This window comes from Mustelus asterias, chromosome 24 (assembly GCF_964213995.1).
Source record: "Mustelus asterias chromosome 24, sMusAst1.hap1.1, whole genome shotgun sequence".
NCBI lineage: Eukaryota > Metazoa > Chordata > Chondrichthyes > Carcharhiniformes > Triakidae > Mustelus > Mustelus asterias.
The window spans coordinates 31,828,970-31,850,175 of NC_135824.1; the positions used below are offsets into that span (position 1 = coordinate 31,828,970).

At 46.2% G+C, this 21,206-nt stretch overlaps 1 protein-coding gene across 1 annotated transcript in view; it reads right to left on the minus strand.

Annotated features, from left to right (window-relative positions):
- hdgfl3 (HDGF like 3) overlaps window positions 1-19,738 on the minus strand; it is a 137,705-nt gene extending 117,967 nt beyond the window's left edge. The window contains exon 1 of the mRNA XM_078241535.1: window positions 19,073-19,738. Coding sequence (XP_078097661.1) covers window positions 19,073-19,156 — 84 coding nt within the window. The 5' untranslated portion in view covers window positions 19,157-19,738. The remainder of the gene's footprint in view (window positions 1-19,072) is intronic.
- Between the last annotated feature and the right edge of the window lie 1,468 nt (window positions 19,739-21,206).

Consider the following 21,206-nt stretch of genomic DNA (forward strand, 5'->3'; position numbering starts at 1 on the left):
TGTAAAATCGATTATATTTTTAAAAGTTATTTTATTTTAAAATTATTAAACACTATTTTCATTATAGGGTTAATTAGTTCCAGACAGTGTATAATGCATCAATGGGCATCATTTTGGCATGGGTGGTATGAGGGACAATCCTGGATAGGTGGAAGGGTATAGCTTGGCATACAAGGCATAAGGGCCATAGCAGGGTAGGTGGTAGGGAAGAGATTGACATTGGAGGCATGAGGAGATATGGGGTGGGTGAAATGGCAGAGCTTGGCATGGGGGTATGAGGTGACATGGATTTGGGGGGTATGGGGTGACATGGATTTGGGGAGTATGGGGAGTATTTGGAGGGTGAGGGGGTGTGAGGCATGAGGGCTGGAGTACCTTGTGTGTATACATTGAGTGGGCCATTAAACAGCCACCTCCACACCTGGCAGTCCATGTAGTTCCCTCCAAAGGTCTTACCGGTCAGCTGGGCCAACTCAAGCCTGCATTCGCCTCCAGCTATGAAGATGATGCCTTTGCAGGCACTTTCTCCCAAGGCGGGAGGGCTGAGCCGGGAATTTTCCCGACTCCCGCTACTCATTCTAGAGGATGACAATCCAGGCTGTGATGTCTACACTGTTTGCAAAACTGAGCAGGGGTGGCATGGTGGCACAGTGGTTCACACTGCTGCCTCACAGTGCCAGGGTTCGATTCCGGGCTTGGGTCACTGTCTGTTTGGAGGCTGCACATTCTCCCCGTGTTTGCGTGGGCTCCCTCCGGGTGCTCCAGTTTCCTCCCACAGTCCAAAGATGTGCGGGTTAGGTGGATTGGCCATGATAAATTTCCCCTTAATGTCAGGGGGATTAGCAGGGTAAATATATGAGGTTACGGGGATAGGGCCTGGGTGGGATTATGGTTGGTGCAGGCTCGATGGGCCGAATGGCCTCCTTCTGCTCTGCAGGGATTCTATGAGAGCAGTCCAATGTCCTGGCCAGGAGACAGGAAGAATAAATACACCCAGACCAGTCACAACTTGTACCAGAGAAATTTCTAAACTTCAGACAAACATCAGAGTCTCGTCGCTAATGCCCCTTCCTGGAACCATACAAAGCCTCTTTGCATTGCTAAAAAAGAATTCTGGCACTGGAGACGGAATGTCCGCAAAGGACAAAGAGGTCCTGACTCCTCTTAAACACCTCAAGATTCCAGAACTGGGAAAATCCATCTTTTCTCTTTGTCCAACATCTAGCAGAATTGGTGGTAGGTATTCGACATGACCTCCCCTCCTCCACTCCTCAAGCTGCTACAACCTGTAATATGGCCACATGGACCAGAACTCAGTCAGTTACTGTTTGACCTCAGAAGAGAAAGCAAGGCTCCAGGCCAGAAGCCTGTCTCAGTCTACCATCTTACCATTGAACAGGTAGCAGCTAAAGTAAATCTGTGTCTCAGCTACACTGTGAACTACTGGAGCACTGGAACTGGTGCCTTCAAGACTAATTCAACTCTATGTGCCTTCTCCCATCGTGAAGTCCTCGCTTCTGGAAAGACTGATCACCATGCAAAAGTAACTTACTAGCCTCTGAATGAATATGCCATTGGGTGTTTGATTCTGGATGACATAAAACCATAATTCTTATTTTTAATCATGACCTTACCCTTGTAACTCTTTCTTTCCTGTATCCCTTTTTTATTGTACGAGTTCAAAAGGTGTTGCAGAAGTCCCAATCCCGTTTTGTGTCTGTGTAAAATATATCAGCCCTCTTATTTTACCTTATCTCGAGTCTACTGTGCAAGTTATTCATAAAGGATTAGAACATTCCAAATTTAAGGGTTGGGGAAAACTGTACTGCCACCGAGAAAAGGGGAAATGATAAACACCTTTCTGTTTACGGATGGATAGTGAGGAGTGAAATCAGGGCTGCTTAAATTAATCCCTCTCTTGTCTCTAACACTAGAAGATGTTTTAGTTTTGCAAGTTAGAGCTAAGTTAGTTTAAAGAACTCAGTGAACTCTGAAAGGTTATAAACCCCATTTAGGTCATCAGAGCAAAAGAAAATTGTACATGGGGGGGGGGGCAACAACCTTAGAGGTTGGTATGAAGATAGTCTGGAAGATAGATTGTCATAAAGATGGTGGTTCTTAGCAGGGTTCCCTGGATTCAATTTATCTGGGTGCTTACGAGGATAACATTTTAGTTGCAGTTTGGACCTTGTGTGGTTTGCAGCTCACTGAGAAAAGTTAGCCAAACTAAATGAGTTAGATAGATCTGCTCTGTAATCAGATTAAAACATTAACTTCATCTTTGATCATGTGGAAGGCAGGTGCACTCCAGGAACTCAACATGCTTCCCTGAACACTATCTCCCAAATCCATGATCTCTTATCACTGAGAAAGACAAGGGCAACAGATGCATGGTAATACCAGCACCTGCAAGTTCCCCTCCAAGCCACACACTGACTTGGAAATATATCAACACTCCTCAATCATTGGTGATTCGATATCCTCGAAATTCTTGCCCTGAATTCTACAAGTAACATCAGACTGCAGCATGCCGAGAAGGCTGACCACTATCTTCCCAAGGCCAATTAGGAATGGAAATGTTGGCCTTCACAGTGAAGTCCAAATCCCATGAACAAAAAGGAAATAATAAAAAAGTTGTTCTTCTTAAGTTAAATATATCTCACAAGAGCAGAGAATAAGGATTCCTTCCAGAAATGGTTCTCGTCAGAATGGTGTTTCTCACAGACATCAGTTTGAGAAAGTTGGGTGATTAATATATGGAGTAACATTTACACTGAAGTCCCTCATCCAAGGAGTGCCCTCATCCAAGTGCCTCATCCAAGGCACATGCCAAGGAGGTAGCCTGTCAGATTTAGTTGTGTGGGCTGCTGTTGGGCAAAGGAGGGGGTTACCTTCTTTGGAGGTCCTTGGTGTCCATCAAGGCAGTATCCTCCCCTCCTCCCCCAGCCAGGGTCATACTTTCTTTGAACATCCCACACCCCAGCCTCTCAAGCCAAGTTCCCCAACTCCCTCACTCTCCTCACTGGAACCTTCCAGCCAGGATCTGCTGATACCCTGGACTCCTCTAGCTCCTCTTCTTCAGGACTGTCTGCAGTCCCAGCAGTGGCCACCGCTTGAACCTGGCGCTGCTGGGAAGACAGAGCTGCCAACCATCCGATTGGCCGGCAGCTCCCTAAGGTGGGACTTCCCCCACTGTCAACATCCTTGGGGTTACCACTGACCAGAAACTCAACAGGACTCACCACATAATCGCAGTGGCTACAAGAGCAGGTAGAGGCTAGGAATCCAGCAGTGAGTGACTCATCTCCCGACTCCCCAAAGCCTGTCCACCATCTACAAGGCACAAATCAGGAGTGTGAAGGAATACTCCTAACTTATATAGATGGGTGCAGCTTCAACAACACTCAAGAAGCTTGACACCATCCAGGACAAAGCAGCCCGCTTGATTGGCACCACATCCATAAAAATCCACTCCCTCCACCAACAACACTCAGCAGCAGCAGTGTGTACCATCTACAAGATGCATTGCAGAAATTCACCAAAGATCCTTAGACAGCACCTTCCAAATCCATGACTGCTTCCATCTAGAAGGACAAAGGCAGCAGATACATGGGAACACCACCACCTGCTGGTTCCCCTCCAAACCACTCACCATCCTGACTTGGAAATATATCGCCGTTCCTTCGCAGTCACTGGGTCAAAATGCTGGAATTCTCTCCCTAATGGCATTGTGGATCAACCCACAGCACGTGGACAGCAGTGATTCAAGAAGGTAGCTCACCACCACCTTCTCAAGGGCAACTAGCGATGGGCAACAAATACTGGCCTAGCCAGCGACACCCATGTCCCTCGAATGAAGAAAAAAATAACATCCTCCCAGTTGGAGGTCGGAGTCTCACCCTTAGCCAGTTCACATCCTGCTGAATGCTAAATGGCTGTGGGGCAGCTGGAATAACCGGGGATGCCTTCCCTACCAAACTCTTGGGGTCTATCCAAAAATCCGACCCTGTACTTGTTAATGTACAGAATGTAAAATAAACTCGGTTGTGGGTTTACAATTGGCCTTGTTTCACTAGAGTGCTAATCAGCTTAACTTCCAAAAGAGAAGAAATGAGGATATCAGGATTACAATGTGCAATGAGAGGTTTTGTGGTTATTTCATGACTCAGTATTGTGTTAAAAAAACAAATTTCTGATAACTGGAAACATGAGACCCAATTAAGGAGTGGGCACTAACACTAAACTTAAGAATATAACTAGTGCAGTCATGGGACTTGTGACCAATTGGTTACCCTATTCAACACTGCTGATTGGTGACCACTAGTTAGGATAACTAACTAAAATGATTTATTTACAAGCAATTTAACATAGAAACATAGAAAAACTACAGCACAATACAGGCCCTTCAGCCCACAAAGTTGTGCCGAACATGTCCCTACCTTAGCGATTACTAGGCTTACCTGTAACCCTCTATCTTACTAAGTTCCATGTACTTATCCAAAAGTCTCTTAAAAGACCCTATCGAATCCGCCTCCACCACCATTGCTGGCAGCCCATTCCACGCACCCACCACCCTCTGAGTGAAAAATGTACCCCTGACATCTCCTCTGTACCTACTCCCCAGCACCTTAAACCTGTGTCCTCTTGTGGCAACCATTTCAACCCTAGGAAAAAGGCTCTGACTGTCTACGCGATCAATACCCCTCAACATCTTATACACCTCTATCAGGTCACCCCTCATCCTTCGTCTCTCCAAGGAGAAAAGGCTGAGCTCACTCAACCTATCCTCATAAGGCATGCCCCCCAACCCAGGCATCATCCTTGTGAATCTCCTCTGCACCCTTTCTATGGCTTCCTGTAATGAGGCGACCAGAACTGAGCACAGTACTCCAAGTGGGGTCTGACCAGGGTCCTATATAGCTGCAACATTATCTCACGACTCCTAAACTCAATTTCTCGATTGATGAAGGCCAGTACACCATACGCCTTCTTAACCACAGCCTCAACCTGCACAGCTGCTTTGAGCGTTCTATGAACTCGGACCCCAAGATCCTTCTGATCTTCCACTCTGCCAAGAGTCCTACCATTAATATTATATTCCGCCATCCTATTTGACCTGCCAAAATGAACCACCTCACACTTATCTGGGTTGAACTCCATCTGCCACTTCTCCGCCCAGTCTTGCATCCTATCAATGTCTCGCTGCAACTTCTGACATCCCTCCACACTATCCACAACACCTCCAACCTTTGTGTCATCAGCAAACTTACCAACCCATCCCTCCACTTCCTCATCCAGGTCATTTATAAAAATCACAAAGAGTAAGGGTCCCAGAACAGATCCCTGGGGCACTCCACTGGTGACCGACCTCCATTCAGAATATGACCCATCTATAACCACTCTTTGCCTTCTGTGGGCAAGCCAGTTCTGGATCCACAAAGCAATGTCCCCTCGGATCCCATGCCCCCTCACTTTCTCAATAAGCCTTGCATGGGGCACCTTATCAAATGCCTTGCTGAAGTCCATATATACTACATCTACTGCTCTTCCTTCATCAATGTGTTTAGTCACATCCTCAAAAAATTCAACCAGGCTCATAAGGCATGATCTGCCTTTGACAAAGCCATGCTGACTATTCTTAATCATATTATACCTCTCCAAATGTTCATAAATCCTGCCTCTCAGGATCTTCTCCATCAATTTACCAACCATAAGACCATAAGACCATAAGACATAGGAGCGGAAGTAAGGCCATTCGGCCCATCGAGTCCACTCCACCATTCAATCATGGTTGATTTCAACTCCATTTACCCGCTCTCTCCCACTGAGGTTAGACTCACTGGTCTATAATTTCCAGGGCTATCTCTACTCCCTTTCTTGAATAAAGGAACAACATCCGCAATCCTCCAATCCTCCAGAACCTCTCCCGTCTCCATTGATGATGCAAAGATCATCGCCAGAGGCTCAGCAATCTCCTCCCTCGCCTCCCACAGTAGCCTGGGGTACATCTCATCCGGTCCCGGCGACTTATCTAACTTGATGCTTTTCAAAAGCTCCAACACATCCTCTTTCTTAATATCTACATGCTCAAGCTTTCCAGTCCGCTGCAAGTCTGCACTACAACCACCAAGATCTTTTTCCATAGTGAATACTGAAGTAAAGTATTCATTAAGTACCTCTGCTATTTCTTCCGATTCCATACAAACTTTCCCACCGTCACACTTGATAGCTCCAATTCTTTTGCATCTTATCCTCTTGCTCTTCACATACTTGTAGAATGCCTTGGGGTTTTCCTTAATCCTGCCTGCCAAGGCCTTCTCATGACCCCTTCTGGCTCTCCTAATTTCCTTCTTAAGATCCTTCCTATTAGCTGTATACTCTTCTAGATCTCTAACATTACCTAGCTCCCTGAACCTTTTGTAAGCTTTTTTTTCTTCTTGACTAGATTCATTACAGCCTTTGTATACCATAGTTCCTGTAACCTACCATAACTTCCCTGTCTCACTGGAACGTTGCTATGCAGAACTCCAGACAAATATTCCCTGAAAATTTGCCACATTTCTTCCGTACATTTCCCTGAGAAAATCTCTTTCCAATTTAAGCCTCCAATTTCCTGCCTGATAACCTCATAATTCCCCCTACTCCAATTAAACACTTTTCTAACTTGTCTGATCCTATCTCTCTCCAATGCTATTGTAAAGGAGATAGAATTATGATCACTATCTCCAAAATGCTCTCCCACTGAGAGATCTGACACCTGACCAGGTTCATTTCCCATTACCAAATCAAGCACAGCCTCTCCTCTTGTACTTTCACAATGTTAACACTTCCAGCACTAGAATCTACTCTACAAAGCCCGCCCTCTGCACCAAGATCCCCACACTCATTCCCCATCAGATGATAGGGTCACATGGCCCTCCCAATATATACCCCTTAAAGGGGTCAGCTACTGCTTGGGTCATTATCTATGCGGAGTCTGCACGTTCTCCCCGTGTCTGCATGGGTTTCCTCTGGGTGCTCCGTTTTCCTCCCACAGTCTGAAAGACGTGCTGGTTAGGTGCATTGGCCATGCTAAATTCTCCCTCAGTGTACCTGAAGTGTGGCGACTAGGAAATTTTCACAGTAACTTCATTGCAGTGTTGATGTAAGCCTACTTGTGGCACTGATAAAATAAACTTTAAACCTCGGTAGATTCTCATTTCAGGACTTCAGTGCAGCAAATCCAGGCACGGTGGCACAGTGGTTAGCACGGGTTCAGTTCCGGCCTTGGTGACTGTTTCTGTGCAGTTTGCACATTCTCCCCACGTCTGCATAGGTTTCCTCCGGGTGCTCCAGTTTCCTCCCACAGTCCAAAGATGTGCAGGTTGCGTGGACGGGACATGCTAAATTGCCCCTTAGAGTCACAAACTGTGCAGATTAGATGGATTAGCCATGGGAAATGCATGGGGTTACAGGGATAGGGCCTGGGTAACATCCTCCGTTAGAGAGTCGGTGCTGACTTAATGGACCGAATGGCCTTGTCAGCACAGTAGGGTTTCTATGATTCTGAGGGTTTGGCAAAAGTAATGCCATCTGCACCATCCCAGAAACACAGGCTTAAAACAGTTCCAGGCAATTTTATCATCTTAAAAATAGAAAGACTTGAATCTATATAGCTCATTTTACCAGCTCAGGACATTTTCTAGCCAATAAATCTGCACAACTAAGTACTTCTGAAATACTGTCATTCTTGTAAAAAACACAGCTGCCAACTTGCAGACAGCAAACACTCAGAAACAGTGACGAATGGCTGGATCATCTGTTTTTAATGATGTTTGTCGGGGGATATATTGGTCAGGACACTTGCTGTGTTTTGTCATAGTGCCTTGGGATCTTTTACTTCTCCTGGGCGGCATGGTGGCAAGGTGGTTAGCACCGCTGCCTCACAGCACCAGGGACCCGGATTCAATTCTAGACTTGGGTCATTGCCTGTGCAGAGTCTGCACGTTCTCCCCATGTCTGCGTGGGTTTCCTCCGGGTGCTCCGGTTTCCTCCCACACTCCAAAGATGCGCAGGTTAGGTGAACTGGCCATGCTAAGTGGCCCCTTAGTGTCCCAAGATGTGTAGGTTGGGAGGGAGGATTAGCGGGATAAATAAGTGTTGTTATATGGATAGGACAGGCTAAGATGCTCTGTTGGAGGATTGGTGCAGAATCAATGGGCTGAATGGTCTCCTTCTGCACGGTAGGGATTTGATGATACTTGGGAGGGCAGACAGTGCCTTAGTTTAACGCCATACTCAAAGGATGAAAGTTGAGCCAAAACGTCCCTGTACCAAGTCAATGAATAAAGCGTATCCACTACCTGTTCAGTCAGAGGCAATGCATTCAGCTGATAGGAAAGCTCTTTGCTCACTATGGCAAAGGCATGTAACAGAAAAGAACTCATTTCATGCACAATGGGACCTACTGTCGTACTGCAAAAAGCACGATATTATTAATTAAGTTGCTAATCATTCAGCAACACAACCTCTGTCCCTTTACTCAACACATCTGGTGATGCAGAATGGGCACCTGTGCATCGCTACGTCATTCAGAACATCTCAAAACCATGCTTTGCATTACAACACATTCAGCTCAGTGGCAGCACTCTCACCCCTGAACCATAAAGCTATGGGACCAAGTTCTACCCCAAAATTTTAACACAAAAATCCACTCTAACACTCCAGTGCAGTACCGAGGAAGAGCTACATTGTTGGAGGTGCCATCTTTTGACACTCTTTGCTCCTTTAGCAGGACATAAAAGATCCGATGGCTTTGATAAAGAGCACAGGAGTTATCCCCCCTGTCTTGGCCAACATTCATCCCTTGATCAATATCACAAAACAGGTTATTCGGTTGTTATCAAACTGATTTTTGTGGGAGCGAGCTGTACACAAATTGGCTGCCGCATTCCTTTACAACAGTCAGCACACATCGAAAAGTATTTGCTGTCTGTAAAGGATCTCGGGAGGCCCAGTGGTTGTGAAAGATCCTATTTAAATGCAAGTCTCTCTTTTAGCCAACCACACATCGGAAGAGGCCTCCGAAATTGCAGGCTGCTGGCTTTACTCGGAGGCCATGTGGCAAATCATTGGAACGGAGAACTTAAAGGAAGGAGGCAGGAAGCAGCAAACAGCCAATGCCACCTGTCTCCTGTTATTCCTTCAAACCTTCCTTGCTTACTATCAAACAGGCACACTCACGTGTAGTACCTTGGCACATAGCATCATGATGAATGGACATTCGAATATATGTTGTTCTTCCGCATATCAAAGAATAATAGAATCCCTACAATGCAGAAAAGGTCATTCGGTCCATCGAGCCTGCACCAGCTCTCTGGCACAGCATCTTACCCAGGCCCTCTCCCCCACCCCTATCCCTATAATCCCACACATTTCCCATGGCTAATCCATCTAATCTACACAATTTGGGACACTAAGGGGCAATTTAACATGGCCAATCTGCCTAACCTACATGTCTTTGGACTGTGGGAGGAAACCAGAACACCCAGAGGAAATATAGAAATTATAAGCAGGAGTAGGCCATTTGGCCCTTTGGGCCTGCTCTGCCAAACACTTTGATCATGGCTGATCATCGAATTCGATATCCTGATCCCCCCCTTCCTCCCCATACCCCTTTAGCCCCTAGAGATATCTCTAATTTCTTCTTGAAATCAGACAATGTTTTGGCCTCAACTACATTCTGTGGTAGTGAATTCCACACATTCACCACCCTCTGGGTGAAGAAATGTCTCCTCACCTCAGTTCTAAAGGGGCAGCAGCAGCAGCAACTTCTCCTTAATCCTGTCTGTCACTCACTCAACAACAACAAGATGCAGCAGTCAAGAATGCCCCTCTCTCTCTTCTCTTCTCCTCTATCCTCAACGATGACCCCTAGTTCAGGACTCCCCCACCATTGGGAATATTCTTTCTGAATCTACCCTGTCTAACCCTGTTAGAATTTTATACGTTTCTAAGAGATCCCCTCTCACTCTTCTAAACTCCGGTGAATATAATCCTAACCAATTTAGTCTCTCCTCATATGACAGACCTGTCATCCCAGGAATCAGCCTGATAAACCTTTGCTGTACTCCCTCTACAGCAAGGACATCCTTCCCACACAGATACGGGGAGAACATGCAAACTCTGCACAGACAGTCGCCCAAGGCTGGAATTGAACCCGGGTCCTTGGAGTTGTGAGGCAGCAGTGCTAACCACTGTGCCACCGTGCCCGTAACCCAGGTAGAGATCAAAAAAGCTCTGAACAAGCCAGCACCTTGGAACAGCACCACACGTGCACCCTGAGGGGCTTGAGGGAGGAGGTTTGGGGGAAATCATGAGGCACGGGTGAAGTGTGGCCAGTGAAGGCGGTGAGGGTAGTGATTGTTTGTGAGCAGATCTCCACTCCACCTGACGAAGGGGCAGCGCTCCGAAAGCCAGTGGCATTTGCTACCAAATAAACCTGTTGGACTTTAACCTGGTGTTGTTAAACTTCTTACTGTGTTTACTCCAGTCCAACGCCGGCATTTCCACATCAAGGCAGTGAGGGAGCAGAGTTCTTCCTAAGAGACACACCTTCCTGGGGGCAGAATTCAGATCTCCAACAGCCCTCCTTCTAAAACAAGACTGTGATCCGATCTGAGCAGAATCATCCACAGGATTCATTTTTCACCACCTAGATAACGTTGTAAAACGTGCCTGAGTGTGCGCAGTCTACTAATGACTTCTGCACCGTGATACAGAAAGACAGCACCAACATACATCTGAATACATCTTTGGCTGTAAAGGACTTTGGAATGTCTCATTGATGTGAAAAGCAAAAACAAATTATTTGTTATATAATGTCCCTGAAGTAGAAAACTATTCAAAAGTCATGTCGCAACAGGGGTACTCTAAACACCAGTCCACCATTCAATGTTCTGCAACTTTATCAGGAGTGGCACGGTGGCACAGTGAATATAACACTTAGCACTGCTGCCTCACAGCGCCAGGGACCCAGGTTCAATTCCAGCCTTGGGTCACTGTCTTTGTGGAGTTTACACATTCTCTCCTTGTCTGCATGGGTTTCCTCCGGGTGCTCCGGTTTCCTCCCACAGTCCAAAAATGTGCTGGCTAGGTTGATTGGCCATAATAAATTATCCCTAGTGTCAAGAGATTAGCAAGGGTTACGGGAATAGGGCTTGGGTGGGTTTGCCATCGGTGCAGACTCGATGGGCTGAATGACCTCCTTCTGCACTGTAGGGACTCTATGAGGAGAGGGTCCTCCGCACAAACATAGTATCTCTCATCAACGTTCATGTCATGGGAAGATGTTGGCATTGTGGTAATGTCACTAGACTAGTAAGCCAGAGGCCCAGGCCAATACTCCAGAGGATATGGGTTCAAGTCCCACCATGCAGCTGGTGGAATTTAACTTCAATTAATAAATCTGGAACATAAAGCTAGCCTCAGGAGTGGTGTCCACAAAACAATTATCATGAAGACAGTCTGGTTCACTACTGTGCTAATTTAAGGAAGGAAATCTGCTGTTTTTACTTGGTCTGGCTGACATGCAACTCCGGGTCCACACAAAGTGGCTGATGTTTAACTGCCCTGGCACAGTGGTTCGCACTGGTGCCTCACAGCATTAGGGACCCAGGTTCGATTCCTGCCTTGGGTCACTGTCTGTGTGGAGTTTGCATGTTCTCCCCGTGTCTGCATGGGTTTCCTCCGGGTGCTCCGGTTTCCTCCCACAGTCCAAAGATGTGCAGGTTGGGCGAACTGGCCATGCTAAATTCTTCCTCAGTGTACCCGAACAGGCGTCGGAGTGTGGCGACTAGGGGATTTTCACAGTAACTTCATTGCAGTGTTAATGTAAAGTACAAAAAATGGCCTGGCAAGCTGTTCAGCTCAAGGGCAATTTGGGATGGATAACAAATGCTGGCCTTGCCAGCAATGCCCACATCCCATGAATCGTTGAAACAAAAACAAATTGGTAACTGGAGGCCATGGACTCCTACCCACAATCATAAACACAGAAACTTGCATTTATATAGCACCTTTCACCTCATCAACATTCAACGCATTGACAGATTGAATGGAGGAAGCCATAATGTAGGGCTTCACATTTCCAATGGTCTCCTCCTGCATTTCAATAGACATGGTGAGGGAGTGCTCACCATGGGAACATGATAGCAACTGGCAGAGAGGAGAGTCGCAAAATCAGTGGTCCTGTGTATGCGTAGCCCTGTTTGTAGCCCAAACTTTTTTCACTGGGCCGCACTTTCGGAATAAAAATTCGCTCACGCCACACCGAATTTTCTATTGATAAGAAATACATTCAAAAACAAAAAAACAACTTCTAGCAGTGCTTGATTCATAACATAGAACACAACTACTTTATAATATGATCATGGGACATCCAGAAATTATAAAACAATGCTTGTTTAAACCATGTTTAAATGTTTCTTTGATTGTCCTTGAATCTTCCCGCCACACTTGCCATCCTCTCTCGCCGCACCAGTGTGGCGCGCCGCACCCTTTGGGAACCACTGCGTGAAATGATATCGTTAATGCCCCTTTCATTCTCCATTTAGCCCCAGGCACTGAAATGAGATTAGACATACAGGAAGGCAGGCAGTCAGACAGCCACATGGCTGAACCAGCTGAACGACCATTGGGTGACTGAGGGATCCTGTGTATGCGTAGCCCTGTTTGCTTACTATAAGGGTTGACTAACTTTGCTAAGCTGAACAATTGTAGCTAACTTGACTACATGTAGAATCAGAAGGCAAGATGGGTTAGCTAAAAATTGACTGCATTCCTGAAGGGTACACAATGCAGGCAAACAACAGTTTCTCATAACAGCAGCTGCAAGGGTCGTTTTTTTTAGACGGAGACTGCAGGCAAAAAACACTTCCAATAATGAGATAAGAGTTGAAATATATTTGGGTTTTAGAGTGTTCAGTTCAGTTCTTAGATTAGAGGGACTGGTTTAGAAGCCAGTCTCCAAGTTCACTTTTATCTTGCTTCTGTCATGTTAATTTTTTAAGTTCTGTTCAATAAAAGAAAATTATTTTTCTGCGCTGCGCTGTCCCCTCATCTCTTCAAACGAATGAATGGACCCAATAGTGACCCTGCTTGAGGAAGTATAATGCTAGCTCAAACCAAGGGTCTCCCACTGGCAGTCTACTAGTCATTACTTCACCCACTCTGCCCTCAATGGATCAGATTGGGAAGATACGCACAAACTGGGGCAGGACTCACATTCAAGTACCAAAAATGGAGTTGTAAATCCAGGGCATTTCTGATGATGCAGAATAAAGTAGTAACATATCACCCCCTGACAACCCAAAGTCTCTATTTTTAGTAGAAGTCAGGAGTGTGATGGAATACACTCCTCTTGCCTGGAGTGCAGCTCCAACAGCACTCAAAAAACTCAACAACATCCAATACAAAGTGGCCCACTTGACTGACACACTATCCACTGTCTTAAACATTCACTTCCTCCACCACCGATGCATAGTGTGTACCATCTACAAGATGCACTGCAGCCACTCATCAGTTTTCCTACGAAAACACCTTCCAAATCCATGACCTTTACCACCTAGAAGAACAAGAGTAGCAGACACATGGGAACGTCAGCTGCAAGTTCGCCTCTCTCACAATATCCTGACTTACATCACCATTCTTTCACTATCGCTGAGGCAGAAATCTCAAACTCCTAACAGCACTGTGGATGCACCTACACCACTTCTGTGCCCCAAACAGGAGACTCGCCATCAACTTCTCAAGGCCAATAAAGGATGGGCGATACTGTCAACGACGCTTGTTCCAAGAACAAATACTATCAAAAAGTACAACATCCGATGATAGTTTGTGTTTATCAAGTACATGCAGAATTGAGTCTGAATGACACTTCTAAAAATATACGGCACAATAGTATTTCCTGCAGTATTTATTTATTATTAGTGTCACAAGTAGGCTTACATTAACACCGCAATGAAGTTACTGTGAAAATCCCCTAGTCGCCACACTCTGGTGCCTGTTCAGGTACACTGAGGGAGAATTTAGCATGGCCAATGCACCTAACCAGCACGTCTTTCGGTCTATGGGAAGAAACTGGAGCACCCGGAGAAAACCCACGCAGACACGGGGAGAACGTGCCGACTCCACACAGATAGTGACCCAAGCCGGGAGTCGAACTCAGCTCCCGGCCACTGTGAGGCAGCAGTGCTAACCACTGTGCCACCCTGATCTCAACCAATATATGCATCCTACTTTACAACAGTGACTACTCTTCATTGGGACAGTTTTGTCCGAAAGGCGCTTTGAGATGCGATGAGGTCATGAGAGGTGCTACATAAATGCAGCTTTCTGTCTTTTTTCCAATCTCGTTTGCAGATTTCATGGTTGGTTTTCCTCGTATTGGAAAGTTGCACAGCACGCCACACAACATGATCAAACGGGAAGCGGACGTACCTGAAATGGAAACGTTTGCAGGGCTATGGGGAAAAAGCAGCGAAACTAATCGCACAGCTCTTTCAAAGAGCCGACACAGGCACAATGGGCTGAATGGCCTCCTTCTGCACTATCTGATTCTACAATGTTTGTTGGGTGACCCTGACAGGTTTGTACTATCGGGTTTGCACTGATCTGTCGAGGCCTCTGAAGCATTGTTTCAATATTCTACTGACATACTCTTGAATCATTCTGGCTGCTGCATATCCTTTGCTTCTGTCTGAAGCTGGCATAAGGTTGAAGTGGGTGGCCAAACTTTCCAAGGGTAACAAGTTTGATTGAATAGAATGAAAGGATTGCCACCGAGGCCCAGGAAACACCCTATCGATAACAACAGCTTGCATTTATATAGTGTCCTTAGACTAGTGAAACGCCCCAGACAGGAGCATTGTCAAACAACATTTGATCCTGAGCCACGTAATAAGATTTAAGGCAGCTGATTAAAAATTTGGTCAAAGAAGTTGGTTTTAAGAAGCGCCTTAAACGAGGAAAGAGAGCGAGAGAGGGTGGAGTTTCAGAATTTGCTTCAATAAGTCATTTACCTGAAAATTATTGCCAGATTTAAAAACTTGCTGAAGGCAAGTCCATCAAACATGGAGTGATTAAATTCAGGGATGCGGAAGAGGTCAGAAATCTAATAGAGGTGTACAAGATTATGAAGGGTATAGATAGGGTGAACAGTGGGAAGCTTTTTCCCAGGTCAGAGGTGACGATCACGAGGGGTCACGGGCTCAAGGTGAGAGGGGCGAAGTATAACTCAGACATCAGAGGGACGTTTTTTACACAGAGGGTGGTGGGGGCCTGGAATGCGCTGCCAAGTAGGGTGGTGGAGGCAGGCACACTGACATCGTTTAAGACTTACCTGGATAGTCACATGAGCAGCCTGGGAATGGAGGGATACAAACGATTGGTCTAGTTGGACCAAGGAGCGGCACAGGCTTGGAGGGCCGAAGGGCCTGTTTCCTGTGCTGTACTGTTCTTTGTTCTTTGTTCTTTAGAACTGGAGCAACACAGATATTCAGATGTTGGAGGGTTGGGGAAGAACACAGAGATAGGGAGGTATGAGACCATGGGGGGACTTAGAGTCATAGAGATGTAACCAGGCCCTTCGGCCCAACTTGTCAATGCCGACCAGGTTTCCTAACTGAACTAATCCCATTTGCCTGCGTTTCATAGAAATCATAGAAACCCTACAGTACAGAAAGAGGCCATTCGGCCCATTGAGTCTGCAGCGACCACAATCCCACCCAGGCCCTACCCCCATATCCCTACATATTTACCCGCTAATCCCTCTAACCTACGCATCTCAGGACACTAAGGGGCAATTTTTAGCACGGCCAATCAACCTCACCCGCACATCTTTGGACTGTGGGAGGAAACCGGAGCACCCGGAGGAAACCCATGCAGACACGAGGAGAATGTGCAAACTCCACACAGACAGTGACCCAAGCCGGGAATCGAACCCAGGTCCCTGGAGCTGTGAAGCAGCAGTGCTAACCACTGTGCTACCGTGCCGCCCATATATCCCTATATATCCTTGTTTGGCCTATATCCCTCTAAACTTTTCCCATCCATGTACCTGTCCAAATGTCTTTTAAATGTTGTAACTGTACCCGCCTCTACCACCTCCTCTGGCAGCTCATTCCATATACGCACCACCCTCTGTGTGCCCCTCAGGTCCCTTTTAAATCTTTCCCCTCTCACCTTAAAACCTATGCCCTCTAGTTTTGGACTCCCCTACCCTGGGGTAAAAATCTTGGCTATTCACTTTACCCATGCCCCTCATGATTTTATAAACCTCTATAAGGTCACCCCTCATCCTCCTATGCTCCAGGGAAACAGGATGAGACTTTTAAAATTGAATCATTGTCCGACTGGAAGTCAAGGCAGGTTAACGAGCACAGGGTGATGGATGAACGAGACTTGTTCATAGAGTGTACCTGATACTACTTCTGAACATTAATTGGATGCTCAATTATGCAAATCCCCTTGCACACCCCTCCCCCACCTTGCGGTTATATATTCATTGTAGATAGTCCAGAGGTCTGGATGTTGTCCAAGTTCCATGTGATGCATTTGATGAACCCTTGAACTTTGCAGAATCTATCAACTTTTCCCCTTTTCAGGGAAAAATACAGTTCTGGGGATGGAGGGGGCTGAGTGCAGGGTAGCATCAGGGAGGCAGCCACAGGGGCTTGCAAATGCTGAGGTGGGTTGTTTCAATGGCTTGCACAGTTCTCTGTAACCTTGGCCCAGTTGTTTTGTTAAACATTTGATATTCTTGCCGGTAGCACAGTGGTTAGCACTGCCGCCTCACGACACCAGGGACCCAGCCTCGGGTGACTATCTGTGTGGAGTTTGCACATTCTCCCTGTGTCTGCGTGTGTTTCCTCTGGGTGCTCTGGTTTAGAAACATAGAAACTAGAAGCAGGAGTAGGCCCTTCGAGCCATTCATTTTGATCATGGCTGATCATCAAATTCAGTATCTTGATTCCCCCTTCCCCCCCATATGCCTTGAGCCCTTTAGCTTCAAGAGCTATAAGTAATTTCTTCTTGAAATCAGACAACTTTTGGCCTCAACTACATTCGGTGGTAGTGAATTCCTCACATTCACCACTCTCTGAGTAAAGAAATTTCTCCTCATCTCTAGGTTTACCCCTTATCCTCAAACTATGACCTCTAGATCTGGACACCCCCACAATTGGGAGCATTCTTTCTGAATCTATCCTGTTTAATCCTGTTAGAATTTTATAAGTTTCTATGAGATCCCCTCTCACTCTTCTAAACTCCCATGAATATAATCCTAACTGATTTAGTCTCTCCTCATACAACAGACCTACCATTCCAGGAATCAGCCTGGCAAACCTTTGCTGTACTCCCTCTATAGTAAGCACATCCTTCCTCAGATAAGGACACCAAAACTGCACACAATACTCCAGGTGTGGCCTCACCAATGCCCTATACAATTACAGCAAAACATCTCTATCCCTATTCTCAAATCCTCTCGCTATGAAGGCCAACATACTATTTGCCTTCTTTACTGCCTGCTGTACTTGTGTGCTTACTTTCAGCGACTGATGCACGAGTACTCCAAGGTCTCGTTGAGTATCCACCTCTCTCAATTTTCTTCTCACAGTCCAAAGATGTGTGGGTTAGGTTGATTGGCAATGCTAAATTGCTCCTCAGTGTCAAGAGAATTTCTCCATGCACATACTTATCAACTCATGCCAACCTCACCCAACCTTCCCCTATGGTCTCTTAGAGCCCCAATGCCAACCTAGTGCCAAATTATGTGTCCCCCACCCACCCCATGGAAAATAGGATGAGTTGGGAAGGACTTGACTTCTAGATCTTGGTCCCACCTGCTGTTTTCAATGGCCCCTGGAGTCTCCACAACTCTATGAAAACGTGGGCCACTATTCCTGAATCATCTTGAATATTAATGTCACATTAAGAACTCTCCTCATAAATTCAGCTGGCCTTTAATGGCCACTTTTAACAGGCTGGCAAATTCTGAAAATAATACATGTCAACACCATCACATGAATAATCAAACACATGCGATCAAGCTCTCCCACACTTTCTGTATGAACCTGTTACACACCAGTGGGGAAAGGATGGTTTTCACATTGTGGCGCGCAGTCAGATTCGACGAGAAGCGAGATTTGGATCGAGGGGCAACATTTTCTACTCCCTGACAAGCGTGGACCCACGTCAGGAAAATCTGGCCTCAAAAAGCCATCCCTGCCACACTGATGTTGGCTTTTCAGCTGCACATTTCCGAGCTACCTTGCCAACAACACCTGACTGTAAACATTTTGTGTGACTACATGAGTCATAGCAACGTGATATTGATTTAAGAATGATGAACATCGTTCCTTGCTTCTTGTTTACCAGTTGTCAACGCAGAACACACACATACACACACAACACAACAACACACTCTTTACTCATGATGTTCCAAAACATTACTATACCACCAAACATTTACAAATGTCCACATCACCATCTTTATCTTCCTTTATCTACCAATGCAAACACTTGGCAACCAAAGGATGATTGTAGGACCATATAAACTGGGGCCAGGCCAGGATATATACTGCCAGATTACCAACAAACCTATGATCTCTTACTGGCATGGTTTTATATACAGCAGTAATCATTTAACGTGAGAATGGGTCACATCAATTGGGGCTTCACATATTATCTGGTCCCTTTGCCCCATTTGCAGTAGTCAATCAATCATTTTATTGAGATTAATTCAGAATTAACCCCCTCTCCATATCAGATTTAATCTCTCTCTCTCTCCAAATACATTCTATAGAAAGGCAGTTTAATCCTTTGGCTGAAGGAGTTCACTCCAGATGCTAATGGTTATACAACCATATTTGTAAGCACAAGATAAACATGTCAACCCAGTAGAAGGGGAGGCAGAGGCGAATTTCCCCGTTGTCTCCGCCACAGTGGCCGGAGGAAGGGACGGAGATCAGCACTACTTCCCCCCACCATCCTCTCCCCGCTCGCCAGCCCTCCTGCTGCGGCTTGTGTTACTCACCCTCGCCGGCCAATGCGGGTAGCCTTTCATCTTGGCAAAGACCAGATCGCCAGCCTTGTAGTCTCTCGGCCTCGGTCGAGCCATCTCTCTCTCTCTCTCTCTGTCCCTTTCTCTCTCTTGTCCTCCCCCAACCCCCCCTCCCTTCCCCACCACCACCCTCGACTTTAGGAAACCAGGGACTTCGCGAAATCCACCTCGGGAAAGGAGGAAGGCTGGATGTAGAGAGGACAAGGGGAATGGAACCAGATGTAGAGGAGAGAGAGAGAGAGAAGGGGGGGAGCCTCTGCCTTCACAGCTCCCTCCACACCTTATTTCACATATATTTTTTTAGCAAAACCATTCCCCCCCCCAACCCACCCACCCCCTCCCTAATCCTTGATTTCCGCCTCCAAAGCAAACTCCCCCTGGAATGCGGAAAGCTCCTCTGATCTCGATGCCCTTGACGAGTGAATTGCTACAGCAAGCAGGCAAGGTACAGGCTGGCCAGGCTTGTCTGTCGCTCCCTCCAGCCTGACTTCAAACGCATGCGCTTGTTTATTTCCCTTATTGAAATGCCATCCAAAACAATCCCCCACACTCTGGGCGAACTAGTATCTGGGGGATGAAAGAGATCCCTGTGTTTACTTCCTCTTCTATTTTGCAACAATCATCTCTGCTCGGTTTTACCCCATTGTTTTTTTCCCACCCACCCGGCAAGTTCACTCAGTCCTCTCTCACAAACAATACATGCTGATGGTACACATTGAGGAGGGAAATGTTCATTCCTGGAGAGAGGAAGGGAAAAAAAACAAGGGGGCAGTTTATATTTGCACACAAACATGCTTCATGTTTGATGTTTGGAGGAAGTGATGTTTGCCACACAAGCAGCACTGTAAATAAAGACAGCAAAAGGGGGACATCTTTGGGGTTAAAGACAATCTATTTAACCCTGCTCTTTCAACATTGTTTCAGCACATTCTCAAGTTCTGGGAGGGCGGCATGGTGGCACAGTGGTTAACGCTGCTGCTTCACAGCGCCAGGGACTGGGGTTCGATTCCCGGCTTGGGTCACCGACTGTGCAAAGTCTGCATGTTTCCCCCCTTTGTCTGCGTGGGTTTCCACCAGATGCTCTGAGTTTCCTCCAACAGTCCAAAAGACTTGCTGTTTAAAATTTACTTATTTATTAGTCACAAGTAGGCTTACGTTAACACTGCAATGAACTTACTGTGAAAATCCCCTAGTCGCCACACTCTGGCGCCTGTTTGGGTACACTGAGGGAGAATTTAGCATGGCCAATGCACCCTAACACAGCACATCTTTGGGACTGTGGGAGGAAACCAGGACATCTGGAGGAAACACATGCAGACACGGGAAGAACATGCAGACTCCGCACCGACAGTGACCCAAGCCGGGAATCAAACCTGGGCCCGGGTTAGGTGCATTGGCCATGCTAAATTCTCCCTCAGTGTACCCAAACAGGCACCACAGTGTGACGACTCGGGGATTTTTCACAGTAACTTCATTGCAGTGTAAGCCTACTTGTGACACGAATGAATAAATAACTCGCCATAATTCAAAGTTTGGTTCTCTTGGCACTAAAGTAATTTTGAATTAAGCAAGGTAAGTAATGCAGTTGGATGAAAATTCTGAGTCAAAATCTCAGTTAAATGAATACAAGAAAGAAAATAACCAGTTCTGGTGAAAGGGTATTGAGCTGAAACATGAGGTTTAGTGGAGGGAGGGTTCAGTGTATGGTGGGTGGTGCAGATTTTATGGAATCCGCAACCACAGGAAATTTGGTGTGCAGGGTGACATTATTAGATGGGATGTGAAATTTCAATTTTCGGATAAGTTTAGGTGCAGGGGAAGAAGTCCATGGTGTGTCTGCAGCATGTCAGACCTCACAACACCTTGTGCTAATAATGTATTTACATGCCAATAATACTCATAGAACATAGAAAATAGAACAGTACAGCACAGTGCAGGCCCTTCGGCCCTCGATGTTGTGCCGAGCTTTGTCCGAAACCAAGATCAAGCTATCCCACTCCTTATCATCCTGGTGTGCTCCATGTGCCTATCCAATAACCGCTTGAAAGTTCCTAAAGTGTCCGACTCCACTATCACTGCAGGCAGTCCATTCCACACCCCAACCACT